The 12,070-nt window shown below is 44.0% G+C and overlaps 1 protein-coding gene across 2 annotated transcripts in view; it reads left to right on the top strand.

Moving 5' to 3' along the window:
• The window catches only part of MED27 (mediator complex subunit 27), a 390,553-nt gene that overhangs the window by 215,134 nt on the left and 163,349 nt on the right, over positions 1–12,070 (top strand). For both annotated transcript variants that reach the window (XM_068248917.1, XM_068248918.1), the window contains exon 4: positions 10,142–10,235. In XM_068248917.1, coding sequence (XP_068105018.1) covers positions 10,142–10,235 — 94 coding nt within the window. The remainder of the gene's footprint in view (positions 1–10,141; positions 10,236–12,070) is intronic.

Here is a 12,070-nt window from a genome sequence, read left to right as displayed (position 1 = left end):
GCGATTGCTCCTGATTACGTGATCACTATGATAGCCGCTGATTGTAGACCGACTCTCCCCTCCCCTGGTTCCAGTTGTGGTCATCGCTAACCCTTCACTCTGCACAGCATCCAGCCTTGTACTGCCTCTAGTGTTGAGTCTCAGCTTGATGACATCAAGTGGGACCCGAAACTTGGCTGGAAGCACATCAGAGGGAAGAGATGTTTGCCGCTGGAACTAGGGGAGGTGAATAATACTTGCCCACCTGCCGATCGGGACCACCAGAGGCACTATGGTGACCTCTGGGGACACTAAGGGAACCACTGACCACCACCAGTGGACCTATGTGGAGGCGGGCACAAAAGTGTCATGGGGAACACTAAACTACCAGGGAGATCTGTATGGTCAAAATGTAATTTGGAAACCATAGTGATGTGAAAGCAGGGAAAACTACTACAATAAAATATACTTTTAAGACCATTCCCTCTACATAATAAATTAATTGACCTTCTACTTTAACCCTTTCTCTGGGTTAATGGAGAACTTGCCCAATAAAATGTGTTTATCTACAGTAGCCCTTTATATTTTAAAACTATAGTGGGTAAACTCTAAGGCCTGGTGCACACCAAAACCCGCTAGCAGATCCGCAAAATGCTAGCAGATTTTGAAACGCTTTTTCTTTTTCTGTAGCGTTTCAGCTAGCGTTTTGCGGTTTTGTGTAGCGTTTTTGGTATAGTAGATTTCCTGTATTGTTACAGTAAAGCTGTTACTGAACAGCTACTGTAACAAAAAACGCCTGGCAAACCGCTCTGAAGTGCCGTTTTTCAGAGCGGTTTGCGTTTTTCCTATACTTAACATTGAGGCAGAAACGCATCCACAATCCAAAAAATGCCTCACCCAGGCATTTTTCGTTTCTGCAAAACGCCTGCCGCTCTGGTGTGCACCACCCCATTGAGATACATTGACCAAGCAGATCCGCAGCCGCAAGCGGATCTGAAAACGCCCAAAAAGCCGCTCGGTGTGCACTAGCCCTAAGAAATTATTTTTCTTTTTCACTTTTTGCTTTAAAAAGCATTAAAAATAAAACATTTTGGGGAGACAATACTTCCCAAAGAGAGACTAGTTTGTCTCAGAATAAACAATATATATCAATTAGTTATCTTAAGTAGTGGTGAAGTTATGGCTGATTGAATAGTAATACAGCTAAAATGTCAAAACTGCTCTGGTCCAAGGGGATTTTATCTGTTGATACTGAAGTTGTTAAACAACCAATTACAGTGCTTTTTTGAGAAGGATGTGTATGCAGTGTTATACATCTCCTGTTAATTTTTCACTTTATCACTTCTGGTTCACCGTAAAGTTGACCTTCGCCATTTTGAAAAGCAGTGCTGGCATTTGAAGAGCTGTAAGATAATTTATTATATTTATATATAATTTATTATATTTTTTTTTTTTTTGAGCTTCAATAAAATGTGCATGAAGAGTCTTATCTTGCTACTGTTACCAAATGACTGGAAGGGTGGCTGAATGCCGAACTTTTCACTAGAGTGATCCATTGATTATGGGATGAGCTTGGTTTCTACAATAACAATGGCTGTCTGTGATAATTTAAATCTTGATCTTCAAAGTTCTGCTCACTGGTGTCAACCAGTCATTGGAAGAGAGGTCTCAGATGATATATACAAGTGTGAGAGCCTATCAATCATAAGTATTAGCTGGTGTTATGAGCTTCCAACTGCAGGGGTCAGTTCTGATACGTGACCCCAATAATCCAAGATCTACACCAATTTCATAGCATATTTACCTTGTGTTATTTAATAGCCTATATTAAAATTTTAGTGGTCTATACTGGCAGTTGAAAATACAAAGGCCAGTTCTGAGCAAAACCTTTTTTTTTACGGACATCTGTTCATTCATATGAGTGTGAATTTGTGGGTTATTGCATGTTTAAAAGTGTGCCTGAGATGTAGAAAAATACATTTTATATACAGGTAGTCCCCGGTTAACAAACAAGATAGGGACTGTAGGCTCGTTCTTAACCTGAATCTGCCCTTAACTTGGAATGCTGTGCCTTCTCTGTCCCCTGTGCTTCCAATGTCCCCCTCTGTCATCTCTGCCCCCCTCTGTCTCCTTGTGCCTCTCGAGCCACCTAAAGCAGAGTATGCGCAGCAGAAGCTGCTGCAAGTCTCACCTCATCCATGGCTGCTCCGGGCCAATCAGCAACGTCCTCTCTCCCTTCACCATACTTCCCAGCGGCTTCACTAGTAGCGTTGCGTAATGACGCAATCAGAAGGAGCCGCGGGGGCTCTTTTTCATTGCATCATTACGCAGCGCTAGGGAAGCCATAATTATTCATACCCCTGGAAAATTTTGACTTGGTTACTTTTATTCAACTAGAAAGTAATTTTTTGATGGGAAATGACATGGGTGTCTCCCAAAAGAGAAGACTATGTACAAGAGTACACTTCCTATAATTGCAGACCAGCTTTTTGCATGTCTCCACAGGTATTTTTGCCTATTCATCTTTAGCAATGAGCACCAAATCTTTCAGGTTGGAGGGTCTTCTTGCCATCACCCTGATCTTTAGCTCCCTCCTCAGATTCTCAATTGGATTCAAGTCAGGACTCTGGCTTGACCACTCATAAACATTATCTGCTAACCATCTTCACCACTTTTGCTTTGTGTTTTGGGTCATTGTCATGCTGAAATGTCCACTGGTGTCCAAGGCCAAGTTTCTCTGCAGATTGTCTAATGTTGTCTTTGGCCTGGGGCACACCAGAGGAGTTTCTCTGAGCATTTTGAGTTTTTAAATCTGCTGCTAATGTTATCCTATGTGTCTGTGCACACTGGAGCAATGAGATTTTGTAAAACAAAAATAGCATTACATTGGGAAGAGCTTTTAGAGGTTTCAAAAGCTCTTCCCAATGTAATGCTATGGATTGTTTTACATAAACCTCATTGCTCCAGTGCGCACAGACACATAGGATAACCTTAGCAGCAGATTTAAAAACTCAAAACGCTCAGAACTCCTCTGGTGTGCACCAGGCCTTTGAGAAACATTGGCTGAAAAACACCCCCAAAGCATTAGGTTCCCACCACCATGTTTGACAGTGGGGATTGTGTTCTTTGGGTTGAAGGCTTCTCTTTTTTTTTTTTTTTTTTTTTTACGACACATGCAGGAAACCTCATTGTGACGAAGCAATTCAATTTTTGTTTCGTCAGGCCATACCACAGAAGACCAGAAGTCTTCTTCTTTGTCCAAATAAGCATTTGAAAAGGCCAAGCAAGCTTTTGTGTGCCTTATCTGGAGAAGTGGCATCCTCCTTGGTCTGCATCTGTGGAACCCAGCAGTGTGCAGTCTCCGTTGGATTGTCTGCCTTGAGACATTGCCACCAGCAGAGCCAAGATTCACCAGGATGGTTTGGTGGTGATCCTTGGATTCTTTTTCACCTCTTTCACTATCCTGGTTAGCACAGGTGTCACTTTTGGCTTTCCACGTCCTCTGAGATTTTCCAAAGTGTGGAAGATGCCTTGTACTGCCCTTTGCACTGTAGCCACTGGAACTTGAAAACCTTTAGAAATGGCCTTGCAGCCCTTTCCTGACTTCGGAGCAGCCACATTTAGCCATGACTGTCCACAAACCAACTGCAGAGAGCTGCTGTTTTTCACCTGTTGAGTTGATTAAATCAGCTGTTCCCAATTAGGGTAATTAGGATGCTTTTAGAACAGCTTGGACTATTTGGAATGGTATAGAAGTTTAGATTTTCCCACAGACTGTGACAGTTTGTGAAGAGTATTAATAACTTGGACTGGACACTTTTTTTTGGCTCAAATGTTTATAGAAGCTGAGAATTTTGTTTTGTCTTTTTGGGATATGCCCAAGTCATTTCCTGACAAAAAAAAAGACTGGCTGGTTGAATAAAAGTAACTTCAATTCAAAATTTGCCGGGGGTAGGAATAATTATGGGCAGCGCTGTGTATAACATGCATGCATGCATGCATGCATGCATGCATGCATGCATGCATACATACATACATACATACATACATACATACATACATACATACATACATACATACATACATACATACATACATACATCTCTGCTTTACTTTAAAGCAAACTGAGGTGAGATAAAAAAAACACCTATGAGAGAAGCCTCTGGGTGGCTGAGGCTTCCCATGTCCCCCTTGATCCCATGGCTGCTGTCCGGGACCTCCCCTTTTTTTTTTTTTTTTTTTTTTTTTTTTATTGCACCTGCACAGTGGCGCCAACAGCTTCATAGAGTGGTGGGTGGTTCATTATGAACCAGAGCTCTGGAGCTCAGACACTCCACTCCCACCATGCTTGGCAACATTACTGCATTAGATGTGACACCACTTTAGTAAATTCAGCTGGTGTTTTGCACTGGTGTCAGGAGGTTGGGGCAGGTAATTACTGAGACACTGGAAGCTTTGATTGGATTTATGTGAACTTTAGACATGAAGAGTCTCTTGCAATATAAAATGCCCATTCCCTGTCCGCATTGAGTTTTGTTTCTGCCTGCCTTGTTTTGGTCTATGACATTGACAAGGTTCTGTCTGCATTGCATCCACAGTGAGTACATGACAAGCGGCAGGATAAGGTCCGCGTTCCCCCGGCTCTCCCTTCTGACTCAAGGCTTTTAGTGCCATCCTAGAAAACAAGAGGCCCCCTCCACCTCCTGCTAATGGATATTCCACGTAGATAAATGTATAAATGGCCACAGGCACAGAGCGAGCAGAGCAAGGCCTCCTTCATTCTCCATCAATTCTGCAGGTCTGAGACGCTCTGCAGCCAGGGTGAGGAGAGGGCATAGAGATTCTGAGCACTGACAGAGGTCCGCTTCATCCATCACTGCCTGGTACGGGGTTCTCACATCCCCCTGCACAGGTAAAGACGCTCTGGGGCAGTTTTAGCGTTTCAGAATAAAAGCTTATTAGATTTTGTCGACCTTCCCACTCTTTCTTGGAAACACAAGCCATTCTGTTACAGCAAACCTGAACTGAAAATTAATTGATGAGGGAAACCACTGTACAGGTAGTCCCCGACTTACGAACGCCCGACTTACGAGTGTCCCGCCGATACGAACCGCATGGATTCTGTGTTTCCATGGGAACAAATAAAAAATTTCAAATCGGACTTGGTTTTTGAGAACATCAATTTAAAAAAATTCAAAGGAAAAAATGGTGCTTAAACTTGTATAAACAGATACAGAGGGCAGATGTGGCACAGAGTGAGACACTGGGGGCTCACAGGAGGTACAGAGGGCAGAGGTGACACAGAGGGGGACACTGGGGGCTCACAGGAGGTGCAGAGGTGACACAGAGGGGGACACTGGAGGCACAGGGGGACATAGAGGAATAACAGGGGACAGAGATGGCAGTTTTCAGACTTAAGAACAGATTCAGGTTAAGAACAAACCTACAGTCCCTATCTCGTTCGTTAACCGGGGACTACCTGTATCTGTATTTTTAATCTGCATTTAACACTTTGACTTTTGGGTATATGAGGGTGTAGTGGGCACCAAGCGTGTCTTTCTTCCATGCCCTCCAATAGTAACCATAAGGGCCTGTTTCCACTTTCTAGCCTGCAAGTTTGCAGCCGAATCACAGAAGCTGTGCCATGCTTGACTGTGGGATTCGCTTCCTCTCACATATTGTCATCCGAGTCACTAAGGCAAGCGATTCGGACGGCAGCAGCATTCTCCCCTATGGCAGAGTTTCCCTGCGCGATTTGCTTGCGGGGAAACTCTGGGGCTTCGCCCAGATTTCCACAGTATTGGAAACCGGCCCTAAAGGTGCCAATGAGCTGAAGCATTTTTTTCGTCAGATGTGATTTCTCGACAAACTTTTTACGATGGTAAGTAATCGGAAGGTATTGGATTAATTACATTCGTAAAATCCGACTTTTGGATTGATTGAATTTTCTGTTCCAATCAACCACAGAATCATTTTATATTGATTGTGAAAAGTGCGTCAAAAGATGGCATTTGATGCGAAAACTGCAGCGTTAATGGGCACCTCGAGTAGTATGGCTACAAACACACCTCTTAGGGAGGGAACAACTCCTCTATTTGGTAGGTGGGGAGGATAAGAAGTGGGGGGGGGGGGGGGTAGGTCTCAGTCCCATACCACCCTGATTCCCAATACCGTCCTAGGTCTGAGAAATGCACTTCAAGTGACAGAAGTGGTCCACTTGATTGTGGCAGATTTCTTTTGCACCTGCCTATGTAAATCATTCCCACTGTCTTCTGTGGGAGACCAGGACGCTCTGCATAGGAACATAATGTCACCAGGCAGCCCCTCTACACAGCTTCCCTCCCATTCAGCTCCCATTAAACATTGTTAATTGGTGTTGGTAGAAGGACGGAGCTTATTTATCTGCTGACATGTGGAGACTTGTGCTGGTGACAGCTGTGCTGGAGATGGAAATATCATTTTTCTCATCACAGGTTAATAAATAAAATGAAAAATTCAACCTCAAGGAAGTGGGAGGGGGAGCGGAGGGCCTGATGGAGCCGCAGCCTTGCTAATCATCTGCAGCTGGGAGAGGGAATCTGTCGCAGAGCAGGACACCTGTGTGATCGTGCCATCATGGAAGCGGACCAACCGGGAGCTGAGTATTCCATGAAACTTTTCAGGGCCTCCCTATCCACCTCTATTTTTGTAGTGACCTATAGTAGCATGCAGTCAATTATTCAGGATACCCACTTCTACGGTAATCATTCTGGTTTCAGTATAGAGGGGTGGAGCCGCCTGGTGGATATATCTACCAGGAAATCCGTTGTGTAGAAAATTAATCAAATATAGAAAAACGAGGTATCTTACTTCTCTAGATGACACAACCCAGAAACACAAGAGGGTATATATCAGGTAAGGTTTATTCAAACATGCGTTTAAAAGACAACGCGTTTCACAGGTCTCTGCCTGCTTCCTCAGGTCAAGAGTGCCTTCAGTCGTTTAGTTTAGATCTTGGGCTCTAAAATTTTTATATACCCTTCTATAGTGCCTACTAACCCTCCTTTGGAGGTTTTCTTCCTACTGGTGTGGTGCCATCCACATTCAGTGAGGACTCCAGGAGTGGGACCGCAGAGTCTAACAGGACCGGGATTACCGAGCGGGGACTGTATTTTCCCCACAGGCGACAGTTGTTCTGCAACCCACCTTTGAGTATAACTGCTCTTGTTAGTTTAAGCATTAACCTACGATACTGCACCATTTGACTCCTGGTCTTGTTTGTCACACAGGCAGCAGTGGTTCTCCCACAGTGACCATCCTTACTTCTATCCTGGCTTCAGCATCCCCTGATACATATGTTGGGCTCACTGGGATATTTGTTCAATAAACTACAGGAGGTTTTGAGATGACAAGTCTTGTATAAACCAATATAATTCGGTATCTTTAGTTTTACAAACCAAAAACACCAAAGTGAGTAGTTAAAAATACGCAGCTGTGTTTAAATAAATTTCAATATATATGGATGTCTTAGGATGTTACCGACAAATGTATTTTTATAAAGGAGTACATGATATAATAATGTTAAACAAGAACGCAGCATTCGTTTAGCTTTATTACTTTGTACCATCGTTGGCCATTGTAAATGTGTATGTATTTAATTTTTTTTTTTTTTTTTTTTAATCCTTAATATTTTTTTCTTTTTACACCAAGCTGCTGTTTTCATGCTTAGCGATGCCTACTTTCTCAACTTTGCATGGGTGTATGAAATGAACAGCATGTCTCTCGCACGTTGTGTGGGATACATTTGCTATTTAAATCCCCGCCGAAGCTGAGCGGCATCACACCAGTGCTGGATCTCATCCAGTCCCTGAAGAGGGGTCAGGCTCAAACTCGTCACCATCTGTCCAGGCGCTCATCAGAATTGCGGCTGTTGACACATTCACTCCTTCGCATGCCGCAGAATGGTCCTGCCTGGGGTGGGGGAGAGCCAGCAAGGTTCCTCTGCAGGAGCAGAAGGCAGGGACAAGGATGCAAACCTGATAAGCATGACAATATGAGAAAATGTTACACTATGTATGGAATCTGATTCATAAATCCATGGAAGGGTTTGTGCTTTTTCCTCTTTACTGTGTGTGTGTGTGTGTGTGTGTGTGTGTGTGTGTGTGTGTGTGTGTGTGAGAGATCTCAGGCGGCGACCTCTTTCAAAGGTGTGTACGCACCTTAAGCCAAAAATAGTTGCGCTTTTTTTATCGCTTACCTTGCACTATTTTTTACCAGGAAAAGGTTTTATGGCTGTTATTCCTTATCAATGAGGGTTATGCTATAGTTTGACTTGGGACAAACTGTCACTTGCATACCTGATGTATGAAAGGAACACAGCATATTTATTTGCATGTACTGTACATACACTTCTATCTCATGTCACGTCGCCTTGGGTACTGTTTAACACCCCCCCCCCCCCTTTTATTTGTTTTACCTGTAAACATTAAACTTTTTCTGAGTTGGCTAATCTGCCTTTTTTTTGGCCACTTATTTCTAAGAAGCTAGATGCCAGCAGCTACAGTACAGACTTTTACCACCAACTGGCTAAGTTTTTTTTAATAAGTGCACAGGAAGTTTGCAGGATCATCAATTCTGCAGTGATCTCTGGCCCCGGAGTGCCATCCTCTGTCCCTTTGTCTGTATTTCCAGACCACACTAGAGCAGGAATGGCGTCCCACCTTCATCTCTCCGACAAGCTCTTCCAATTTGTCTTGTTCTCACGCCACTTCATTATGTTGCGCAGGTTGCGGCCAGTGTCCGGGCCTGGAGATGTTTATTGATTGCGCTCTGGTGGAAGAGAAATACCTTATGTCTTTATTAGCATATAGTTAGCAGTGACCTTTGTTCCTCTGCAAAGCAGCAACACGCTTTTGCTGAGCAGAGAAACCGAGCCGGGGCTCGGCGTGGGATTGCGGTAATGTACCAGCTGTCACTCACATCAGAGAAAAGTGTGAAGGGGCTCTTTACAAAACATACAGGACTTGCTTCAGACAATGCACTAATGCAATGTTCTCCAGACGTAAAGCAAACTCCCGGGCAAGAAACGAAGCCCATTGGGGGAGGAAAAAGGTATATGTATTCTTCCACCTTCCAGACAGGCTGAATGCCGGCAGTTGCCTTGATGCCTGTCCTGCTCCACTGACGCCATGTGCACACTCTAGTTAATTTGGTCGGTGGCAGCTGAGAAACTGCTGCACACGAGAATTTGTGAACATTGAACATTGCGTAAAGATCCAGCATGCTGTATATTGAGCAACCCAACCTGAGTGCGTTGTAATTCTACTCTCCCTACCAGAAGCTTCTATTGGACACTTTATGTTGTCCCTCCTCCCAGCTCCGTAGTAAGACGCATTGCTAGCCCGTAGGCTAGATACATCTGTATCGCGGTGCCTGCATCTGACCGTCGTCATAGAGCTGTAAAGGTGGCCATGCACTCATTGGTGTGTGCCCCAACCTCCCCACATCGATATTAAGCCAGTTTGACTCTAATAGAAATCAATACTGTGGCCTGACCAATCATCCTACTTTTTTTTTTTGTGCAAAATCAATCAAATTGATCGATCAGCGGCAGGCTGTTAGCAGCGGCAGATCAATGACCCATAGCATTGTACTGCATCATCAAACAGTGCAACGCAGCAGTCAGGTAGATTTTTAATAGATCGGAGTCGCGTGAAATACAATGTGACTCGCAAGTTGGTGAACTCCTCCTGACCCTGTCCGCTTGTTTGGGTGCTGAACAGTGGTGGTCGGGAGTATTTTTTTACTCAAAATGGCTTACTAATTCAAACACCAGGTTTGTGACCTTTAAACACAAAAAAGCTTATGTGATACCAGTAATGAGTCTAATTTTTAGGATTTCAGATACAGTTCATCTCAATATTTTCACTTCAGGTCTGCATAAAGACCGAAATATCCATTTTGAGTAGCGGTTGCTTCGACACCAAATAGGGGATTTAGCTTTCAGTATCGAGTTGGAAAAGCTAAAGGATATTTGTGTTAAATCCTAGAGGTGCTTATGAGCTGAAATTGCCACATACGGTCTAAGCATTGCTCAATTATGCCTTTGAGTGCATGTAATTAACCAACGGATTATCTGTTGACCAGGATGACTCATCTGTGCTAATCATCTGTTTCCTCTTAGATACATTGATGATGTCATAAGCCGTATAGACCGCATGTTCCCAGAGATGACTATCCACTTGTCGAGACCCAATGGTACATCAGCCATGTTGTTGGTAAGTGCCGTATTTAAAGCTACTGTCCTTGAATCTGCAGATTTTATTTTTTGTGCAATGAAGGTTGGACTACCGAACGTCTTGATAGAGAATTCTTCTGTGAAACTTTAGTCCATCTCCAAGTAAAAACCAAAACCAACCTAATGGTGGTAAAATATTGGAGCTTCCGAGAAAGGCTCCCTTCAGCCTCTCTTCTATCAAGGTCTTGTACCCATTAATGCAGATGAAGTCGTCAGCAAGTATCCACGTACATCCATTGTCTTTAGCTTTTGTTCTTGGGTCTCTTTCACACGAGAGGCCTGAGGTGAATGTTCCACTTTGTCAGCTGCTCCTGTGCACCGGCCATTTGCTAGCACTTGGCATGAGCGGTGGAGAGGCACCTACCTCCATGGAGTTGCATCTGAGCGTGAATACGTGTGAGGTTACAAATGTCGCCAATCTGCTGTCTCGAAGTATCACCCACAAAGAGCTTGTTGGTGGCGGAACTGCTGGACGAGTGGCAGTTCAGGCTCCCATGTGACAGAGTCTTTAGGATTCAGACTAAAGTGGTGAAGTTTTGAATCGGGATGATTCCATTTATTGGCTAACTATAATCAATGGTATCCTCCTAATTTAAAAACTTTTTTTTTTCTACCGATGGCTAACACGGTTTTAAAGTGAGAGAGATTTCTTAATTGATGTATTCAAAGGTAGTAGTTATCTTGATCAATAGAATGGGTGGGGTCTGCCTGAAAGAATGTTTCTATGTGCGCACAGCAAGAGAAGCTGTAGAACCACCTTATAGAAGTGCTTTTAAAGAGGAGCTGTTAGGTATAAGGTCTCAGAGAAAATAAACACATATATCAGTAGCTAAATATAGGCTGTACTTACATTACATATGCATTTCACTGTCCACGTTTGGATTTCACAGAATTTTTATATAGTATATGCAGAGAATGATGCTCCTGACAGCTCATGGCAGGTTCCATGTTTGTCTGTCTCCTATGAAGCCAAATGTGTCGTCATGTCCTCCCTGCTTCCTGATCACAGAAAAGCTGTACTGAATAACACTAGTGTGCAGTGAATATTAATTAGCCATGTGGCTAGGAACAATAGCGGACTCCTGCAGTGTACTCTGCCGGGAGATTTATCAGTGCTGTGCGCTGGACTGAGTTACATGCTATTGTTACTTGACCCTGTAACTTCTCATTAGCAGCCGAGGGGAGAGCCCCAGAATGCTTTGCAGTATGGTATGCGGCTTGTGTCTTCTTAAGAGCTTGGGAATAACAGCTTTGCTGATAAGCACACATCAAATGTAAGAGAGATTTTTATCTTCAGTAATGCCTTTTTGGCTTCCTTCTAAACTGTTTAACACAGGAGAATAGAGGTTTAAATTAGCTTTTGTAGCCTGACAGTTACTCTTTAAACGAGTTCTCTGGCCAAATTATTACAGCTATTATCAAATTTAAAGAGACACTGTAACATCAAAAAGATCCCCTGGGGGGTACTCACCTCAGGTGGGGGAAGCCTCCGGATCCTAATGAGGCTTCCCACGCCGTCCTCTGTCCCACGGGGGTCTCGCCGCAGCCCTCCGAACAGCAGGCGACTGTGCCGACTGTCAGTTCAATATTTACCTTTGCTGGCTCCAGCGGGGGCGCTGTGGCGACTTTCGGCACGGAAATAGACGGAAATACCCGATCTCCGTCGGGTCCGCTCTATTGCGCAGTCGCCGGAAACTTGCGCCTGCGCAGTAGAGCAGACCCGACGGAGATCGGGTATTTCCGCCTACTTCGACGCCGACAGCCGTCAGAGCGCCTGCGCAGGAGCCAGGAAGGTAAATATTACGTCACCGCTGC

The sequence above is a fragment of the Hyperolius riggenbachi genome, chromosome 8, assembly GCF_040937935.1.
Source record: "Hyperolius riggenbachi isolate aHypRig1 chromosome 8, aHypRig1.pri, whole genome shotgun sequence".
NCBI classification, from domain to species: domain Eukaryota; kingdom Metazoa; phylum Chordata; class Amphibia; order Anura; family Hyperoliidae; genus Hyperolius; species Hyperolius riggenbachi.
This window is presented reverse-complemented; position numbering and strand designations above follow the sequence as displayed.